Genomic DNA, 23,163 nt, shown 5'->3' with positions numbered 1-23,163 from the left:
ATAATTAGTGGTAGCAATATTATTTTTAATAATCAACATCATTTGAAAAAGGTTTTTTCCCTCGCTTAGTAATTTAAATGATCTTCTGACACATTCTTTTCCACCAAAAGTCTGAAAAAGAAGAACTGATTACAAAGTTTCGTAAATGTTGTAGTATTGGTTGGTACTGGGTGTTCCGTTATTATGGAAACCAGTCAGCAAGCAAGATTCCATAAAGGTAGAAGTAACAAAGAGTAACAAGTAGAAAAAAAAAATGGACCCTTGGTTTGGATGTGAAATGGTCATGTGGTAGCTCAACAGGACAAGTCATTTCTATGGGTTTTCAGGCTTAGTTTGTCTGCTGAATAACGTGCATTGCATAAATCCGTCCACAGGATAATTTAGCAATGCAATAAAATTCTGCAAATGCAAATTATAAGGATGCAGTTGTCTTCTGCAGTGCTTTGTGCATATCTTACTGCCAAGTCCCTGCTTGCAAAAGTCCATACAGCCATACAAATGACCATAAAACCTGGCACCAGAAGTGCAGATTTAATTAGTGGATCTTGCCAATAATATCAGCTTCATACTGTGGATATGGACAAGACATTGCTGATTGAAAACCTCTGCAATCCTTGTAGGGCTGAAGAGAATGTGAAAAGTGCTTTTGCCATATGTTAGCCACACCCTGATTATCTTGAAACAGCAATGCTCCAGTTAATCACACAGAAGCTGCACACTCTGTCAGATTAATAGACTGGGCTAGTCCGCTTGGTCTTTTGCTGTCCATAATTCATCTTTTCCTAAAGCTTTAAAGTGAGTTTCGTGGTGTTACCTGTAAAGTAAACAACCACTCACAATCACTCAGTGCAGCCTTTTAAAATCAGCCTTTCATAAATGGAACAGTTCTGCCCCGGTATCAGGTTTGGAGGAGATGAGATGTAAAACCATGGCCTAATTGTAACATCGCAATAAAACTGCATCAAATAGATAGAACATTGGTCTTGGAGCTCATTAAGACTATAAATAATGTGGACTTTGTACATATCTGAGGTCTCATGGTGTATATGAGTGGAATCAAACACCAGTCTATCTCTGGGATCTTGTGAAGTAGATTCATTCTCTATATATAGAATATCAAGCAAAATAAAGGTAATTTTTTTTACCTATGATGTTTTGACTCTGCTTTAAAGCTAATGATATTCTAACTTTGGACTATCTTTCTGATAAGTGATATTACCATAAATCATACCCTCAGTAAGAGAAAGGGCAGCCACTTTAGCAGAAGGGACACAACACAACGATAGCTAATGTATGGCACATACGCAGCAAATTCCAACCTTCATCCTGCTGCCACGTCATTTTACTGGATGCATCAGCTTGACTCCTTGTATCTCTTGTACTGCAGTAGAGTGCCCTGCCTCTTGGGATGAGTCTATTTAATAGGGCTGAATGCTGTAGTGCTCTCTGTTTCTGAGTGAGTGGAACTATAAAGATAGAGCCATGTGTACTGAAGCAGGTGAACAGAGCGGCAGCACACAGTCAGATTTCATCAATCTGCCTGAGCTAAGACAGCTGGTACTGTTGGCTGCAGTCAAATGCACACACAAACACACACGTTCACACACGTGCCCACACATAAAGATACATTCCACTAATAATATTGTAATATTGTTAGGAGGGTTTCTCTAATGAGTGTCCACTGGCCTTGCTTTAGGCAACGACAAAAACATGATTGGACAGAGGTCTGTTAAAGCACATACATTTGAATAGTAATGTACCAAATGTGATATGTGCCCTTTGGGTTCCGATACTGGCAGTGGAAAGAAATTTAATTCTTTAAAGATATGAAAGCATTTGCTGCTTTATATATGGTAATACAACTGTTGATAGTAACGTTACTAACATGATATATGTCAAATTAGAAATTACAGAAAGTGCTTGTAACATTAAAAATGATTTCAAGGTCAGCTAGACAGCTACCGTGGCACACTGGATAACATTGTGTGTCCCCATGTATTGTTTGTGCAGGTGTACAGGTACAAACGTAATTGGTATGGAGGTATTCACACTTTGACAATATGCCATTACACAACCAGCAGCAAGTTGGTAAAACTGACAAACAAAATTAACATAAAGAACAAAACAGAACATGAAAATAATGTTAATGGCCATTTTAAATATTTGATTCCTGTGACATACTTATAACTAAAAACATTTTCAGGACATCTAAAGCTACATATCTATCTACAGACATAATCATGTGCATGCACATACTCAATCACACCATACACAATACACTACATATACACGTTCCCTGGTAGGGGGATTTCTCCTGACAGCTTAGCGTTCTGTAGTAGAGGAACTCAGTTCAAATTCATTCATCAGAGAGACAGCTTCAGCGGAAATGAACCACAATGACAAAATTGCTTTGAATCTTAAGGAGTTATCCCAGAACCTAGATATGCCCTGAAAGCAAAGTCATTGGAATTCTGCCAACAAAAAAAAAATTCACATACTAGAGTGCACATGACTGCACTTAAAGACATGAAGAAATGTGATCCCATAATGCATTGTTGAGGCTTCCAACTCAATGAACAATTACATAACACAGTACATAAAAGCTTTTAATAGCGCAAAAGGGTAAGACTAGTCTTACATCTCAGGAGCAGATGGTACATTCTCAGAGAACTAGATTTGCTGTTGTCTATGAACAATAAGCTTTTTAAGCTTAGCTAAGCATTGTTTCTCCAGGACAGATGTCTCCTAATTACCTAAAACTTGCCAGATTGTGTAATGGGATGATGCTTTAATGTACAGCTTTAGAAGTGGAATAGGGCAGAGTGGATCATTACAGAATTATAAAAAGCTGATTGAATTAAATATTTAGTACAATATTGGACCATACTAAGAGGTAGTCTAAGTCAGGATCCACATTACTGGTGTATACAGATTCACTTATGTATGTTTCTGTCTAAATGACAGAAACATAAAGTGTAAATGCCATTTTGAACAGCAGCATAATCAATATTTTAATGCTTATTACTCTTAACAAACATTTAAAAATATAATGGTACTAAATAAAATATTTTACTTGTGTAATGTGCACAATTGGATTCAGAATTGCAATCTGAATAAGAGAGTCTGACTACCAAATATGATGGTAGAGGTCCTGTTAGTATGCCTTAATGCCCTAAGGGTAATAATGCAACTGGCACTAACAGCCCAAAGGGAAAGAATATACTGTGTGAAACTTTCTTCGCCTCATCAGCACACATACTGTCTATATGTTTCAGCCTCCCTCCATCCCAGGGCCCACGTATCCCTACAGAACATCTCAGTCCTATTAGTCTTGTCTCCACCTGTCAGGAATTTTGAAATAGCATCGGCTCCCTATGCAGCATCCCCTTGGAATAGAGAGCAGACCTCACACCTCATTAATTCCCTTTGGAGTAGAGAGCAAAGGGATTCAGATTGATTTTGGGAACAAGCCACAGACGTATAACAACACTAAAAGTACTTCTCCCTTAAACTGGAAGAGAGACTCCTGTTTGCTGGAACTTTGATCCCAGGCCCACTGCACGTCCATGAGAACAGACATGCTCGAACACTCCTGACAGACAAGTCCTTCCAAGTCCGAAAATCATGCCTCAAAGTTTATCCTCAGCAGCCACTTTATTCCCTAATTAGGTACAATTAACTCAGGCAACCAGGTGAAAAGCCTCAACTGCCAAGTTGTCTGTGAACAGTGGTTATTTGGTCAATTGTATATTAAAGAAGAAGCTGTTGGGCTAAATATACATGGTGACTTGCCCCAACACATATGACTTTAGATTTACATTAGTCTAAACAGGTTAGATTGTTTAATTTTAATTGATTTATTATTTATTAATGTAGGAGAATGATAAAGAATGAATGTGTCTTCTACAACTTGGATAAACTCTTTTGTTTCTCATGTGAAGGCTTACAGTAGTAATGCAGTACATATGGGCATATACTATATATAGCCTGACAAGTGAACCGGCCAAATGCAGTAGAGCAGAAAAGCAGACAAAGAGGCCTGGCACCTAAAGGGCTGCAGACTGTAGCTCACACACCTCATTCATGCCCTCCAGCATAAACACTAAGGGTTACAGAGTTACAGGCACACAGGAAATACATTCGAAAGGACCATACAGTCCAGCCTCTCTGGCTTAGATGAAGCCTGGTCATGGACAAAATAACAAAGTCAGTGATGATGAGGATGATATATCAAGTGTTCTTGCATTTAAAGAATCCCTGCTGTATTGCTGTCATCTATAATAGCCCACCTCCATAACAACACCCCCAAAGGGGAGCACTGTCTGAATCCTTAAAGTCACAATAGAGGTTTTAAAGCCATTTTGGTTATTGTCCATAAATGTAGGGAGGTCTTTCCTTAAGACTACTGAGACTGCTTAAGATGCTGTTGCTCTGAGGTTCTGAACTGTAGTGTTGTTTCCTTTGCTCTTATAAAAGTGTTGAGACCTATAGATCTCTCCTCATGCATAATCCATCTGTCCAGCCTTGACGACAAGGTTGCACCATGGCAACACCAAGGGCATTGACAGTGTGTGATGCTTATACTGATTAAATGTCAAAACAGCTTCACTTCGCCGTCATCTCTAAACAAAGTTCACCGGCCAACATGCACGTGATGTTATTGCGTAGTCGGGAGTCAGAGGTCGGGGCTTGAAATATCATTAATCTTTTACCTTTTGATAAAACTTTATGTAGTTTTAATTTTTTAATGAATGTTACTGTAGTGTGCTATTTATGTCCACTTAGTAGTATGCACGTAGCAGAAGTAACCTGGTATTATTAGACTCTTTTTTTAATCTTACTGGTTAAAGGCAAAATGAATTCTATTTCGGAGTCAAATGTTAAATCGTCATGACAAATGTTGCAAAATGTTGCCAAATCTTGCTACAGCAGTAAAAAAAAAAAAAAAGGTTAAAAAAAATTACACAACCATTCTAGAATTTTCCAGTATGTAAAGAAGACAAGTACAAATTTCTGATATATTTATTACCTTAGAAGATAACATTATCAATAAGTGATTCATTGACAAATCCAGCTTGTTAGTTTTTATGAAGGTGCCCTCAATGTTACACACACAACCCCATACCCTCGACCTTCAGAAAGCCCTTCATATTTTTCAGTTAGGTATAGGTCTTTATGAACATACCTGTGACTGGCAACACGTCTGACCTCTGAGGATGCTGCGTAACCTTCAGAGCAGCTGGAGTGAGAAGAGGAAGGATGCAGGAACGTTTGAAGGTGAGTCATAGGCAAGGGGTAATACCATTTGCCATGTTATCAGTTGGAAGGAGGTCCCATAGAGTAAGCTATTGACTAGTCCAACTTTGGAATATATGAACTTTGACAGTTGTTGGTGCTTTGTGGGTTTCTGTGATAAGCCTGAGGGATAATCTTACTTAATTCATTTACTGAACAAAAATTATGTACCTTTCATAAATGAATTGATTAACTTTGGAAGTTTGGAAGTTAGTCAGCCAACTGCATAAGTGAACCATTTTTTAATCCAAGCAGTTTGATACTGCTTGAAGCTATCAAATTGTTTTTTAATACAATTTTATTTGTATTTATTTTTTACACTGCACAGAAAACATTTGCAAAACATAAATTAATAATTTAGACTGCTAAACATTGCACCTCACTGACACCACACATTGTATCCAGGCATAAATTAATTACAATGAGTAATTATTTTAATGCAGTGATTGTACTTTCTGCAGCATCACCCAAGGTATTTAATATCTAACTGGCAAGCGTTGCAGACAAGTGTAAATGCATTCAGTTCAGAACTGAAAGCTAGAGGGAAATAAAACATCAGAACACAACAAGGAAACATGCAAGATACATTTTAATGAAAACTTTTAAATGCAAGTGTTAACTATCTGTTCAGGGTTGTTCAGATTATTTTCTTTGGAATAAATGGTGCAACTGCATCCTTAGAGACTTCATGCTAATATGTGGTTCAAACCACCATATCAGCATTACAGTGAATACTTCAGCATACCTGCATGTATGAATTACTTTTAAGAATCATTACATTGCAAAAAGATTATAGTAGTTGTTACTCTTAATAAACACACACCCTCTTTAAAGAAGGATTAACAGGAAGGACACATATACTGTAATGCTAGAGTTCAGTAAGAATAGTCTTCTTTCCTTCAGCTTGCCAAGATCCCTGCTACTACTGGGCATATTCTACATAGTGCAATTGGATTTAAACCTCATCTTACTGTCCATTAAGTGTAACTTCTTAATTCCACTTATTCAAGTCATTACTTTTCATTGACTCTCTCCTTCAAGAGAGCCTGGTTGCCTTCAAGCCCCAGTTTTGATGTTTTTTTTTAATTCTCTGTGTTTGTTTGCATATAATGGTAAAGCCTATAAACTTTTCACAAGCTATCTTCAAAACATTTTAGTAGCTCTAGCTAAGACATTAGTTCAGATCAATTCAAATCAGTTAAATTCAGTTCAATTCATATTTATTTATATAGCTTTTTTTTTCTTTTCTTTTTTTTACAACAGGTGATGTCACAATGCCCCTAATGAGCAAGCCAAGGTGACAATGGCAAGGGAAATTCCCTGAGAGCAAAAGTAAGAAACCCTGAGAGGAATCAGGGTTCAAGTTAGTTTAAGAGGTTCAGAGATACAAATGTCATAGAATAAGTCTTGGGCAGCTTCACAAATAAACTCTGGGCTGTTAATTTTTCAGAGGAGGAAAAGTCTCTTTTTCCTCCCTGAATGTTGTGGATTCATATTTGACATACAGTGTTGCTGTGTGTTCAACTTTACTCATAGCTGGTCAAAATCCTATCTGCAAGACTCAGCTGGCTTTCTAGGCAGGTTCCTTCTCTCCTCAAAAGGTTGTCTCAGGTGGATCAGAGCTGAGAGAATGGGCCTCTGGCACAGTAACCATGGATACGCAGTGGCCCTATCAGAAATAATTGCTGTGGTGCAATGTGGTGTAATGTCAAGGATCGCACGGCTGGGCTGTGCTGTGATTACTGAGGCATTGTCTCTCTCCTGCATGCGTGATGCCTTTGCACCAGCTAGGGCAAACGATGATCATGGACCTCGAACTTCTCCGTAAACTCAAATGTGTGTGCTGCCAGTGTTCAGAATCTGTGAACATGACTGGAGTGGAGCCTCTTCTCCTTCATGGGTTGTAGTTTATTCTTAGACACTGGTGGATTTGACACTGGGTGGAGGGAGGGAGGGAGATAGAAAAAGATCTGAAGTGCTAATTTCCCTCAAAATGGGTTAAATCCAATTCAGTTTAAGTATACAAAATACACTAGTACCACCAATGAATACAAACATTAAGAAATTCTCATGATCATTTCCTGAAGCAATTTAGGGAGGTGTAATGTCCAAGTGACATCGAAATCCAACAGAGGCAGCATATTGGCTCTTTGAAAAGCGGGAAATCTTACCTCTCCCGCTTCCCATACAGGAGAGATAGTGATTTGTCTGTCAAGGGGGATGCTACTGTGTCTTCATTATGCCTGTCCTCAAGGCACAGCCAAAAGGGCCAGAACTCTTCTCAGCCAGTCTTCCACACGGCAGGAAGAGTGGGTATACACTCTGTAAGGCACAGACACACGGATGTATTTTCCGACAGGCAGCCGATGAAGGATCCTGTAGTTATCATTGTCTGTTGTACTTCAGTGACTAAAGCAGTGTCACTGGGATTTACCTGGCTGAGGGAATGGTTGCAGGTAAGAAGGCTAATGACAAAAATTAGAGCCCTTGTAATTTAAAATTATTTTATTGTGTAATAAAATTGACCAAAACACTATGTGTCAAATTTTATTTTATAAAGATAATATGTGTAATACTGTACCTGAGCTGAAATATAAATAAAATATGTAAAAATAAGTACAATAACTATACCAGTATGTATAGCATCATTAACAGGATAAATTGCAATATGCTTCAGAATATCGATAAGATGTGTGAAACATTAGATGTGCTAATTAGATTAAAATAGTCATTGGTAGGATGCCCAGAAAGTTGGCAGCCATCATTTTGTCCCACTCTATTCAGTACTAAATCCTTTTTTCCTTTCTTTTTTTCTGCAAAGACTCATTTGCACAGCATCATAAGATGTGGGCAGACTAGCATATTCTAAGAAAAACCTTCTGAGATGACTCTTCTCTTACCAAACATCTCCTATCATTGAGTAAATAGAGTAAAGAGTAAACAGTAATTTAATATCAAGGCTGCACATCTCAACCTGAAATTATTTCTACACAATCATAACCATGCAGAACATTGCGTGGGCAGGACTTTCAGCTCCACAGGATAGCGAAGCTCTAAAAATAGCAACGCTAAGCAAGTAATGTGTATTCTGTACCCTGACATTCCAACCAGAATACTCTGCAAGGAAAGGCTGAAATTCTATTTTTGAGGGGAAAAAAGGAGGCAAGAGACAAGCTGCATCTAGTGCTACAGTTATGTTAGACCACCTCTCCCCCCAAAAAAAAGAAAAAAGAAAGAAAATTACAAAATTGTGTGTAGAAAAGGTGAATCATATTTTAATGTATCAATAATTCAAATTAAAAGAACAGCAATGCACCCACTGCAATTGGTTACTGCTACCAAACTTATGACTGGTATGGGGGTGACGGAGGTGCTGTTCTGACTGTAATTAGAACTATTAATTAATTAGAACTAATAATGTAATTAGAATTATTGAATCATGTCCTGTCACTTAAACATACCAGGATAGGGATGAATTATGCGACTTGATTTAAACTACCAACCTTCTTATTTTAAGCATCCTTAATGAACACTGAAGTGCCCACAAGTGTTTCTGCTATTGGCCTTGCTACAGGGCTTGCATGTGTTGAGGTAATCAAGCTTTCTTTCAACAGCATTTGCTATATGAATCAACATAATTAGAATATTCAGAAACCTCAATGTATTATCACTTCCTTTCCAGATACAGCTCACTTTCAAGAAGAATTGTATCAAATACTTTGGCCAGTGTCTCACACTATCACTTTTCAACAACTGCATTGTGACTTCAGTGTCATACTTTGACACACAGGTATGAGAAAAACTCTGCCATCGTCTTAACAAGCAGTCTTACAGGAGGCCCAAGTGGACAGATACACTGTCCACCTACATGTTCAGCTTTTCCGAGAGCTAATGCTGCTTGAAAAAGAGAATTTGACAGTGCTGCAAATAGCTTCCACAAAAGGTGAATGGAATGTGACTTCATGGCTATTTCGGATTACACGAATCAGAGATGCAGGAAGAACAGTCATGCTCACTGGCCATGACATCAGAAGCACCGAGCTATAGTAAATTCTCCACTCCCTGTTTTATGCACAAGCAGGCAGTTTAGAACGTTATGGAGACAGGAGGAAATGTGTGTGTGCTCTGGAAGAGGGACAGACTTGGTCACAGGGTGAAATCTTTGCCCTCTCATGTTATGTCATAAGGGAACTGAGCATAGGCTCTCTGCCCCAAGTCAAAAGCCCTCCGGGCACTAACTTTGCCCAAGCTTTGTATTTTGCATTGAGACAATGCCCTGCAGAACTATGTATGTATACAGCTGTCAAGGGAAGATCTGTGTTGTTGTAAAGAAAAAAATGACAAAGAGTAAACTTTTCTAACCTGTTGTGCTACTTGGGGTCAATTTGTCAAATGGCTCTGAAACCTTAGCACTTAAAACTTAAACCAGAATAAATTTCTTTTCTGATTTTGCTTTGTTAAAAATACAATTTCAGGTTGTATGTGTGCCATAATTCTCTGCTTAAATCAGTTACAAGTACATTTGATATTTCAATGAAGAATGCAATATTAAAGAAATTAATAAGATTTTAATGATTTGCCAGTTAGAGAAAGTCATTGCTCTTATACCAGATTCATTAACAGCAGGTGACACTAACACAAAATTAGGACAATTAATATATTTATTTTTAACAGCAGTGTAATACACTGTATATAACAAATTATGGTATTAATCATGCCTGTGTGGTAAAAATAAACACTTTGTCCTAACCCACCCTGCAAACATTGTCATATATATTTTTACAATCTGATAAAAAGGAAGTCTCATGTACAGTGAAAAAAACTTATTAATAAATGCAGTGGTCACTCCATCCAAGAGGAAGAGCCTGAGCAGAGTCCTCCAGCCATAATGGCAAAAGTCTTTTATAGCATTTGCACAAGGTAAATGCTGTGTGCCATGCAGCTGGCTGGTGCATTAATAAGATATAGACTATGGATTCAAACTAGCATGTTATATTGTAATGACCCTCATCATTACAATTTAACACACAGCTGTAAATAACACATCACCACCCTTGGTCACATTTGAGTCTTCAAACAACTCACACTGGCCCAGCATTTACTTTGCAGCACTAGAAGTGCTTCCATTTTCCCTGCCCAGGTCCCCATGTGTCTTGTATGAGTGTATGTGCATGTAAGTCACAGCAAAATGCTGCTTTTGCAGGCAAAAGTCATTCTCGTCGACATCAAGTTTTGTACAGGTCAAAAATGCAGCATGCATTCCAGTTCCTGGAGTCTCCACAGGCCATGATGGTTTTGTTTAGATCCAGTGTGCATCAGGGTAGTGTAAACAGCCTTTCCACCTCACACTGGTGATGTCTGATAGAGTTATGACCATAGCTGGCTTTCAGCATCTGCAATGCTGATGTCTTTGCAGTGAATCAGATCCAGTTGCTTCTGGAGTTGAACATCTTTTGCAACATTAAGAGCTTTCAGCATTAGTAATCTCTATTGCCATGGTGTCTTCATTAAAGTACTTGATACTGGATGTGTGGACTGTTTAGGGGGAATGCCAATGCACAGTGGGGCAAGGGTCAACCAATGCACCAATGCTAATTCAGTATATTTATCTTGCACCTGAAGGCAGCAGTTCACTCTAGAGGCAATTCTCCTTCTTAGATTATTAAACCATTACACAAGTGCCTTGGGGTTCTAATACAACTATTATTTAAGTATCAAGACACATGTCCAGCAAATGCTACTAGTTCAGTATTCCCTGATCTCACATACCCGTGTCTCCACATTTAAACCACACTTATAAATGCAGGCTTTTTATACTTTTTGTAATATTTTAAAGTCAGAACACATTCTCAAAGCCTCAGTAAACTGAATGATGAGGAATGATGCGCAATGGCTGTAAACGCTGATAATGCCAGTCACAGGGTTATTAAAAACTGCTATTCTCTATTTAGCAGGCAAAACAGGTAAGCTGGATTCAGTCAAAAAGGCATATTGAGGTTAGTCTTATTCAATATGTACTAATGCATTTGTATTCATCTATCCAGGTCATTTATTTCTCTATAGCACTAGTTGACAATGTCCACTGGAAGGTTATTGCTTGTCATTGGTAAGGCCTATACCCTCAAGGTCTGAATGGTTCATTTCCTGCCTCATTTCTAAAACCAAATTACATTAAACAAGTGTTTCATCTTAAATACCTTACTGAAAAAAGTAGGGTAAAAAAAGAAAAACATAATGACCTCATAAGCCATTCATTGGTTTTATCTAAAGGCTGTCCCTTAGAGCGCAATTAATTTAAACTACACAGAAGTAAAATGAGCACTAATGATATCTTTGACTAATCAGGACTAAAGTATGAAACTTTGTCACTTGCATATCCCGCTACTATTAAACATGTCAAACAATATCATTTGCTGTTCCTTTGTGTAATCACCATGGACTGGATCCTGTTTAACAACTAGTGCCTTTTCTTAAGAACATAGAAAAACAAAAAGTAGTACTGTACACTGGCACTGTAGGAGCAGATCAGTTATTATTCCATAACAATCCCTCCACAGCACCTTATTATGTTTCTGGGGATGTTAATAGGAGATATGGTAAGGTTCACTCCTGTTCGGAATTTAAATATATTATGTTCTCCTTAGTGGCTTCTCTGATTTCATTAGATCAGAAAAAACATATACATATTATGATCTATACAAAGTATAGTTTAACATAAAACAATAATTTGTTTATAACACGATATGTATCTTTTTTTCCTGATGTAATGAAGCTGATGGTCATTATGATGAGCACATATTATGGTGAGGTACTTGTAACAATGACTAAGGAGATATATATATATATATATATATATACACACACACACACACACACACACACACACACACACACACACGTATAAATATAATATTATATATATAAATAAATGTAATATATATATGTGTGTGTGTGTGTGTGTGTGTGTGTGATATATATATATATATATATATATATATATATATATATATATATATATATATATATATACTAATATATATTAATCACATATTATGGTGAGGTACTTGAAACAATGACTAAGGAGACTAAGGAGATATATATATATAGATATATATATATGTGTGTGTGTGTGTGTGTGTGTGTATGTATATATGTGTATATATACACACACACACACACACACACACACACACACACACACACACACACACACACACACACTATATATATATATATATATATAAATATCTCCTTAGTCATTGTTACAAGTACCTCACCATAATATGTGATATATATATATATATATATATATATATATATATATATATATATATATATATATATATATATACATATATATATATATATATATATATATATATATATATATATATATATTATATAAAGGACATTGTTGGAATTTTACAATCCATTTCTATCCTCTGTTTATACAGTAACATTCCATAAACCCTTGTAACGCCGTTATATGTCATGCGGAAGGAATACTGTCTGTGCTTATGTTTAGATAGATATGCTCATGCTTCTAAGAATGCCATGAGATTTTCTCCAAAATGCAGGCCCTACTAAGAGCTGAGTGTGTTGATGAGTGTATGTGAAATGGGCTAAATTATAGCTACCCTGTCATGCCAGTCATATTTCAAATACACATCAAACATGCACTTATATCATACTAAAGCTTTTAAAACCCCAACCCAAAGTTTTCCGTATCAGTTTTTTTTTAATGCTGAATTGACCATGAAAGTATTGCTCCATGGGAAAAGGTGACTTGTAAAAAAAAAAAGGACCAGATGACAAATATGTTTTCCCTCTCATATATTGAAGGACAAACAAAGGAATCTCTTTCAAATTTCCATGTGTATTTCTGCATGCTTTGATTTGGAGAGTGTAGGGTTAAGCACTTGAAATAAATAGGACATAGGAATATGGGGTGAGTAAGGGTATAATCAGACTACAGCCATCCATAGCTACGTCAGTCTGAGGTGCAAGTTTCCATTATAGCCAGAGAACTCCTGTGCGCATGGCTCCATGCATCTGCTCTTAAAGATAAATGCCCTGAAATTTCAGTCAGTCAAGACATAGTCCAGCACATGGGGCCATTATAAAAAATGTGTCTCTTTAAATCGCTTTGCATGCAGTCGACTGCATCAATGTACAAGCAACTACTATTTTTAGAGTAGACTTTAGTGGCAGGCCAGATTCCAGCTGGACATGCATCTATTTACAATAGAAAGTATACTTGTCTCCTTCAACAGTTTTTTCTTTCATTGCAGAGTGAAAAGGAGCATTATAAATAAAGCCACCAAACTAAATCTAATAAATAAATGTTCCTCTGTTAACTTAAAAGGGTCCATCATCCCTTTCTGCATCAGGAGTAACAGGCCTTGAGACAGTGAAGATGTCCTCACATCTGAGTAAGGTTTTGGGTGTTGAAGTCTGCGGAGGGCCGGGTCTTCTGTTGTCTGAGAGTAGTCTTAAGATTTCCCCCACCTGGGCCTCCAGCACGGATAGGCGCCCGCTCAGTGTCTGGATGTCTCCCTTCAGCTCCAGCTTGGCCTCCTGCAGTGTGCTCTGCAGCAGGGGCTGCTCAGGCACAGGATGGAATGGAAGACCTTGCGGTGTCAGCGCACCCGCTCCAGGGCTGGGCTGTTCTAACGGGCTGCGATCCATGGGGCTCCGGGGGTCCCCTGCCCTGTCGATGCGCAAGTCACTTTTGGTGATGCCGCTGTCACAGGAATCAGTCTTGTGAAGGGCATTCTTCTCATCCTCCCCCTCACCTCCTGTGTTACCACTGCCAGTAACACTGGCATTTCTATCCAACCCCTGTCGAAAACATTCTCCACCCTCAGCCTGCTGGTTCTTGCAATCTTCTGAGAGCAGCTCAAGGGACTGATTAACATCTCCCCACTCCTCTTCCCTCTGCTGCTGGTCCAGTTCTGGTGGAGGAGTGAAGGAAGCTCCGATCCCTGTATTCCTGAGACGCATCCAACCCCGCCCACCGCCACCTCCCCTGGCGTAGATGGTACTGGTAACCTTTAGGCAATTCTGGTCCCCCATGCGCAGGCTGGGTTTGAGCTCTAAGGCTTCATGGACACCACTCCGGCTGGAGTCTTCTGTCTGAACATAAGCCAGCGAGCTCTGCACCGGAGTTATCTGTGATATAGTCATGACACTGGGACCACCATTCCCACGGCCTCCGCCCAAACCAGGAGCCCCATTTTGCATAGGGGGTCTATGCGGATGCTGGAGTGGGTGGTGCATCTGGTGCTGACGATAGCGGTGATGCTGATGGTGAGACAGCGGACTGAGCTGGTGCTCCACCTGGAACTGGTTCCTCTCCAGGTCAGCCTGCATGGAGCCCTGCACTCTCATCTCTTTCTGCTGCTTGAACTTCTGGAAGAGCCTGCGGACTGGGTGGTCTACAGGAATGGAGAGCGTCACCTCATTCTTCTGATGTCTCCTCTCCTCTTCTTCCTTCTTCACATCAGCGATTTTTCGGAAGACAATCTGTGAAAAAGCAATTGTATCTAAAGTGAGAACTGTACATTATGGACTGCCATTTGAGCACTACAGAGTTCCATTTGTTCATGGAAAAAAATACATCCACATTATTTTTCTAAATCAGCTTTTAACACAATAGTTTGGCAAAAACAAAAAACAAAAACTCATTTACACAATTTTCCACTTGTCAGAAATGTAGCTAATCAGCCAACCTTTAATGTTTTAATACATTAAAACTATTATACTTTGATCAAAAGGATAACAGTCTAAATTAAATAGTATGTAAATTAAGAATATTTTGAGAAACTTAAATGACCCATTGACAATACAAAATCATGAAGAATAGCTCTAAAAGATTACCAAAGAAAAAGAGAAAATATTTGCAAATGAAGGCTTACTGTCATCAGCAGTGGATCTTTTCTTCAACATACAACCTTCTTAGCAGGATCATAAGTGCTCAGATGCCTAATTTAGGCTTCCTTTCATTAAATATGATTCATAATGAATCATTAAACCTCATAAGAGATTAGAGGGCAATGCTCACCCTGTTATCACAGGAAAAACACTTACCCTGTGTCAGCTATAGCAACTGCGGTTTTTCTAATAACACATTTACGGATTCATCAGAGGGGCTTGCCGAATACAGTGAACACAGCATGAGACGACACCCCAGTGCTTCGAATGGGAACCATTCTATTGCACAACCTGTTCATGGTCATTGAGAACCCTCCCCAGAGTCATTTGTTCAACACTACTGTTAAAGCTTTATTGTTTATTTATCTGCCAGCTTAACCGAGGGTGTGGTCAAGTGGCACTTTTGAACACTGAGGGAAGACTCCGTGAGTTCAGGCAGGGTTTAGCAGGGGGAGCCTATAAGAGCTACAGCAAACTAACCTAGACATCTGAAAAATGGAGATGTAGTTTACACTTAAGCATGCAATAGGCAATGCTGTGAAACTTTTAAGTGCTTTAACTGCTGATAGTTAACAAGCAACTCCCTCTCGTGTAAACAAGCAACTTCAGAGCAGTGGATCCTCTGTGGGCAATGAAAGTGACAAGGCTCTGGCAGACACTGCATTTCATTCAAACCCAAAAGACCCAAAGCCTTCCCTTGTTCACCTCAACTCCCTCAATTCCAGAACTCTTCTGCTGCAGCTCTGCACATGATGGAGGCCTTGATCATGCACAGTGTTAATTAAACAGTGCTGATTGGCCACACGAGCCTCTGATTGGCTACCCTGGGGAGGACTGCATGGGCCAGCCAGAAATTTTGTAGAAGACACCCACCATGCAGCTTGTTATTTTAAAAAAAGGTTCCTATTCGGCAATCCCAGGTTAAGTGTTTGGTTTTGTTTTTGCACTCCCTCTCCTGTTTTCTGCTTTACAAACTATTAGTATTAAAAAAAGAGCAAGAGAGTCATTTCTTTTTATCCATGCTCAAAAACAAAGATGCAAATAATGAGTAAACAAGAAATTACCACAGTTACCACAGGCTCTTATTTTAAAACACTATTATGTGCCAGTGAGATAACATGCTGACTTTAAAAAAGCCATCTCCTCTGGGCTAACAGCATGCTGTGGTGGTAAAAATAGAGTCAGGCATATCATGTGACTCTTCGTTATCCCTGTGCAGTCTTTCGGCACCCTGCAGCGTTGCGGTCGCATGTCACTTCCCATCTCCAAGGTGGACTCTGGTAAATAATGAATCCAGCCCCACTCTGCCTTTTCAGATTATTTAAGTAGCGCTTAGCACAGACTCAACGAGATGGGAGCGACAGTGAGAGGAGGGAGAGACGGAGGGAGAGAGGGAGGAAGAGAGCAGAATGCAAGCATCAAAACCAACAGTAGTGCAAGAAAATGACAAAACCCACTGAATTAGCAAAGCTCTGTGTTGAGCTTCTCCAGCACCGTGCTGCAGGAACATAATGAGAAACTAATAATAGAAAAACTGCTGAGTGCTCCTTGCATTTTTATTTGAACTAACAGAAATAATATTTTTCTAAGGTTCCTGATACACAAATCTTGAGTAATATTGGGGTGATAACAACAGAAGTACCTCTATTAGGATGATGCTTAATTATTGTCTGTATTTTTCAAGATGCTTAACTTTCCTAAATTCACTTACGTTCATTTTAAAATAAGGGGCTGCTAAACGAGACAAAATCATCTTGACATGGATAAAATGAAGAGACCAAACTTAGATCATTTGTTCCCTGGGCTTTGCACCATGCTGCAGATAGTTCATGAACATTTTGCTACAGTAGGGATATAATTTCTTGGATGGCCAATAAGGTCCATGGTGCCCTCAACTTCACCGCAGTTTTATACATTCTCTCATTTGAATTACTGCCGCAACAAGAATGTAGTCTGCTAAAGCTTATTCCACTAGGATTTACAGGGCCTTAGCTTTACTGTTGGAGTACAAATAACAACCATTTTTTATTCATGCAGCCCGATTTAGAAACAGTTCAAATAGGCCGCATGCATCTGTGCAGATGCCTAAAATCTGTCCGTATTTTTGCCACTAACTCCATTCCTCTGCTTCTCTCCCTCTCCTTCCAGATCATAAGCTGGCTGAATCAACTGTGACTAAGTGCAGTGATGTAGTAACATATACATATCCACATCCCCTGTAAATGAATATGAAATAATTGATGGATGTTGTTTTCAATTCTATGAGGTCTGACAAATCACTATTAACATGAAAAAGCATGTTGTAATGCTACAGTAATTAAAATAGCATAACTATCTATATCTCAATATCTATCTATCTATGTGTGTGTATTTTATATATAATTTGCAGCTGCAGAGAATAACTTATGAACCCTAATAATTTAAATGTGACAGTACAGTGGTGCTGAAAGAGTTCTATTTGTTGGATTGTTTACAGTATTAGTATGAGCCAGAGAAAAATGTGATAGCTCTGTATACTCAATTTGCACATCAAAATTCAATGCATAATCATGTGCAACGCTGTCAGAGATTTAAAAAAGAACATAGGAGAGATTTATAGTAATTGACATAAAACTTTGTTGTAAGACTGTGCCTAATGACTGAACATATAGTGGTACTCCTGAGACTCCATCATACGGTGATTAATTATTTCTCCTTATTGATCTTATTGAATTCTGGCAATTACAGTAATGCCCAGCCTACCTAGTGACAAAAAGCATGTAATATTTCAAAGGTCTGCTCTGCAGCACAGGAGGAAACTGATTAACTAAGACAAACCATATAATTAAGGATTTATAATGATCTCTTGGCATCTAGAGTTAATTTGAAAGGAAAATATAATTTTTCAACCTTTAAAGTTGTATTATTATTTCCACATTTCATCACCAAAAGCTTATATTTGTTACACATCATCAGCCTGCCTTTCGTTGTACAAATATGCTATGGCTAAAGGGGTTATTGAGAAGGCATTCTACCGTTTTAAGAGGTCATTATTAAGATCACTGTGCAGCAGAAATGTATCTAGCACTTTCAAGAACACAGATAGCTCATGTTTAAAAGATGTATTGAAGAGACATTGAAATCTGATAAAATGGGTAATTAGAGGTCACTTCAAGGCTGTTTTACTAAACATATGTGGCAAAAACTACTCTCATATTAGACACATCAAACATCAAAGTCTTTATAAAAATTCAAGTACAATCACATCTACAAATGTTTTAATGAAATCCTCAAATTTGAAATTGCTGACTATCCATCTTCGAAATATATGTTTAAGTATCATGAACTATAACCACATTTAAGTTGAAATGGATATCGAGGTATATATGCATAAATACATTCTGGGTTATGTCATCTCACATTTGATCAGGTCAAATATAATGATTTAGATTATTTATTCAATTTCTGAACCTCATCAGTGCAATACAGGCAGATGCACACTAAAATAGGTATTGAACTAAGCTGTGTTTTAGGGAAAGAATAGGGGAAATCATGCAAAAACTGAATTTCCAAAAACAAAGCCATCCTGGAGGTGGTGGCATGGTATGGTCAACTACCTAAACATCTTGACCTGTTCCCAGCCTATGGTGTGTGGGACAATGGAAAAAGCAATGTTTTGAAACATTGAAACTACACTGAGAAAAGCATACACTGAGAAACAAGCATTTTACATGACAGGGAAAGAAACAGAAACAATGAACTCTCAACACTAAACTAACCAAAAGTGACAAAGTTCAAATGGAGAAAACAACATTTATTGACTTGATAGATTAAAGGTAAACACACACCCTTAACTGGAGTCACAGATTTTACTGTGGGTAAGTAAACACATACTAGGAAAAAAGAAGCTCAGCATATGCACAAGCCAATTCAAAAAGATAAAAAATATAAAGGACAGCATAGATCCAGATGGGAAAATGGCAACATGAATCATTCAATAGTAGTGTTGAGAGAGTAGAGAGTCTTCTCAGCTCAGTCCATTTCTTTTTATTCAGTACTGGAAGGCACTGACTGAACATTTGCCAGTCTATATTTTCCTGCCTCTGAATGCCCCAATAGACTGTGTTGGATGCGTTGGGTGACACTACAAGCTAGACATTAGACAGCAACACACGCAATATAGTGTGTTCAGTTGTAAAAATGCAGATTACAATTATTATAAAATGGCTATATCCTTTTCTCAAAACAGATAGTGTTTTCTACATTCCTAGCCCATGCAGATGTTAAGCAACACAATTTCACAAAGAATTGGTCTGTAGCAGCATCTACTTTTTTCTCAATTTATTTGTATGACGTGTCAAAACTGGTCAATAAACAAGAACACTGAAATGTGTTGGGATGTTGGGATGTGTTACTTTCAGAAATGACTGAAGATTACTGGTAACTTAAAATAAGGTGAATGAGATTGTACGGTGCACAGGTAAACCAAACTCTCAGTAGCACTTCATGTCCCAGCAGGACATTTCTAGGAGTGGAAGGTTTTTTGTAGGGTGCTGTCACGGGTGCATGATCTCGCCGTACATTTGCTTACAGCCTTTTCTCAAAACAAGTATCAGTACAAGATCCAGTATTCTCTTTAGATTAACAAGGCTGACTCACACTGAGAAATATATAGAAAGAATGAAATGACACATTCGTTACCTGCAACCAGAGGCAGCAGAAAGATGTCCTGCTCGGACTGAGTGACAATCAGTGGGGATGATGACAGCTCCTCTGGGCTAACTTACTCTCAGGGGAGACTATAAGAAAAGAGCCTCATCACACAACAAAACATTGTTCTTCCATTATCAAACCTGACTTTTGCGATTCTTGAAAAATATGCGTCAGTTTCGATAAGAGTGTCTGAAAAATGCTGTAAATGCTCAGCAGTAATCTCCAGTAAAAGATGACTTAATATACAGTTAATTATTTTACACATGGGAAAATTGTTTATTTACAGAAAAAGCTATTATTTATTTAGCATGCTATCTAATCAGCAATGATTCTTGAATATCTTGGGAGACTTAGCTAACGCTGGCAGCACATATGCACAACACAGCTTGAAAAGGAATACTGTTGCAAAGGGAAACGTCTGCGTTTTCAGACTTTGGCCTCTGTCAATTCAATGAAATGCCATGTGGTCTGCTCTTCACAAGCTTCCAGCCTGTGCCATTTTTCCAATCTTGTTAACATTTCATTGTAATTAAGGGCAATTCAGTGCACCTGCAGTGGCTCCTGTGTTCTAGCTCAAAGAGCAGGGATGATGGGATGACACAACTCCAGAGTGAGGTGAGCAAATTGCTAGCTTGCTAGCTAGTAAATGGTATGCATTTATGACCTGCACGAACTCTCCTTTTAGATTTCTGATGGAGATTTAAATGTCTTATATTACTGACATTCCTGGTTTTGACAAACTTTTCATTAGCGATTAGCTTAGCTAGCATTGCAGGCTACCCTTGCGAGGCTAAGTTACAATCGCTATATGTAAACCAGCCAACGACAGGAGCTAAGCAGCCTAATTGGAGAAAATTGTCTCCCCCCCATATATTTTATAACTTTGTAACAAAATAAATGCTTTTCAGTTTTGTAGACGATGTTCACTGTATGTTCGCTGTTTACGTTTAACATTTTACTGTTTAAAACACTAGAAGTTGTACCGGCTAACTCGGGGGGGTAGTATATGACAGTAAGTGTAAGAAACTGCAACTTGCACTACTGTCTGTTCAAAATAAACGAAAATAGGGTAATGGCAACAAACGTTTGTGGCTGCTTACGCTATGCGGCATCCATTGCAGCGAATGTGAAGCACGGAAAAATCCTGTGGCTTGGGCGGCAAATGCTGCCAAGGAATATGAACAAGACCTGCGATTACTTCTTTCTTATTGGGTTTTGCTACAAGTTTGTATTGATTTAGGCCACTGGAAGATATGAACTCGATTCAAAAAGGGGCCCACCATAAATAATGGTTGCGATTTTCTGAGAAGGTGACGCTTGGTTTTCTCATAGGACAAATTTGATATTTTGGTGGAGAAAAGCTGAGCTGGCCACCACTGCAGGAGGAGTGCACAGCTGTGATTGTATAATGGTTAATTCTTTGCATTGAGGCCACAGCACCAGCGGTTCTAGTCTAGAGCACATCAGCCTTTTCAGCCGGCTGCTTCAGGGCCAAACTCCTTGTAGAAGGCTGTCAGTGCTTTTCAAGAAAAGAAAAAGAATTGAATACAAACTTCATACGTGAAGCATACTCATCTGGGCCACTGGCACAATGGATAACATTTCTGATTATGGATCAGAAAACTCTGGTTGACTGCTTGCTGGATTGTTGCCCTTTTACTGTTTCTTCTACATGAAGCACTCAGCATCTTTATCATAGCTCCTGCCAAGAGCAAGCGACATTTTCTAAAGTGTCGACTTGAGTGAAAGCCCCTTTCATTCCACCCAATCTCTGTGAAATTTGAAGCTTCTCACATCATGTACTCTGAATTCAATATTCTGTGAATTCAGCATGATGTGTTTATGGTAATTTCCAGACATTGTGGCTGTGGCAAGCTCAGGTGTCCCATATGGTCTAGTGGCCTGGGTTTGACTCCCAATACGAGAACCTGAACTTATGGTGATCTGTTGGAGCAAAATAATTTGCTGACAACCCATAAAGCTTAATCCAAACATTACAGAACTACCAAATGTGCTCTGTCTCTTCCTTAAATGACCTGTTCATCCTTTAACAATGTATTATATCCCTAGCAGTTGATAAATCAGCAGATGTCAGTGGGAGTTTAATTTAGGATCGTTGACTGCCGGGGGGCACTACTAGCCAAGCAGCTGCTTCTGGAGTGACAGAGGCTGAAGGGGGAGTGGATATGCATGTTGGTGGTGAAATTGAGCACAAAGATTCATCAAGCATGGTCCAGCAAAAGTTGCACAGGCTGGATGAGCACTGGAGTACTTCTTGAACACACTGCTGCCAGAAAAAGAAAGTAGAAAGTACAGAGCTCATCCTCAGATACGCAGCAGAGGAGCTTCATGAAGAGACAATGTGCCAAGAGGCCCTCAGATGAGTGATGGTAGAGTGACTGGTGTATTGGCGATGTAGAAAGAGAGCACATCATGCTAGTCTATGCCGCAAACCTGAGCCAGAGAGAACCAGGACAACCTTCAGAAGAACCAAGTGCAGCATAGGTGGGAAACATTGGCACTGGCTCATGAGTGTTGCTGCTTTGACCAGGCATGCTCCCTCACATTATGAACTGCACACCTGCAAAGTGAAGACCATCCAACTTGGATCTGTTGTCAGCAGTCGAGTCGACGTGAGGGGGGGGGAAAGGTGGCTTCCGGACATGGTGGGGGGTCTGAGCCAGGTGCATGCATACTCAGTTTGTATTTCCTCAGCCAGGACCATGCTGGAGCTCAGGAAGGAAATGCTGGGATTAAAGAGACAAGTAAAGCTGTCAGTGGCGGTAAGCAGCGGAGCAGAGGCAGAGAACCAGGGCTCCCTGACAGTGTGGTCTTCGCTCTCTGTGGGCGACACCCTTTGGTGGATCCATGAGGATGTGACCAGCACCCTCATCACCATCGATGACATAGCGGACGATAAGGGACGCAGCAAGAACGAAGAGCAGCATAGGCGGCAGAGAGAGGTGCTGCTGCTGCTGCTGTCACCATCAATAACGCCAGATTTGAAGCTGTAAGCCATGAAGAGTTATACTGTGCTCAGTAGAAGGATGCAGAACTGCAGGATGAAAACTGGGCTGGACAGACGTGACGCCATGTGGGCCCATTTTTAAGGTACCTTGTGCTGGCTGGACAGGATGCATGACAAGCTGCTGTATCGTGTGTGGGAGGAGCTGGTGCCTGGACAGCATGTAACGCTGTTGCTGATGCCACAAAACCTGAGAGAGACTGTGCTGGGTGCTGTGC

The 23,163-nt window shown here is 39.2% G+C and overlaps 1 protein-coding gene across 5 annotated transcripts in view; it reads right to left on the bottom strand.

Moving 5' to 3' along the window:
* Nucleotides 1-12,710: 12,710 nt before the first annotated feature.
* The window catches only part of kcnh5a (potassium voltage-gated channel, subfamily H (eag-related), member 5a), a 63,838-nt gene continuing 53,385 nt past the window's right edge, over nt 12,711-23,163 (bottom strand). For all 5 annotated transcript variants that reach the window (XM_027002962.3, XM_081717676.1, XM_081717673.1 and 2 more), the window contains one exon: nt 12,711-14,820. In XM_027002962.3, the coding sequence (XP_026858763.2) occupies nt 13,654-14,820 (1,167 nt within the window). In that variant the 3' untranslated portion in view covers nt 12,711-13,653. The remainder of the gene's footprint in view (nt 14,821-23,163) is intronic.

Source organism: Electrophorus electricus, chromosome 7 (assembly GCF_041902795.1).
Source record: "Electrophorus electricus isolate QZ-2024a chromosome 7, ASM4190279v1, whole genome shotgun sequence".
Taxonomy (NCBI): Eukaryota; Metazoa; Chordata; class Actinopteri; order Gymnotiformes; family Gymnotidae; genus Electrophorus; species Electrophorus electricus.
The sequence above is the reverse complement of the archived record's forward strand: the minus strand, read 5'-3'. Positions and strand labels throughout refer to the sequence as shown.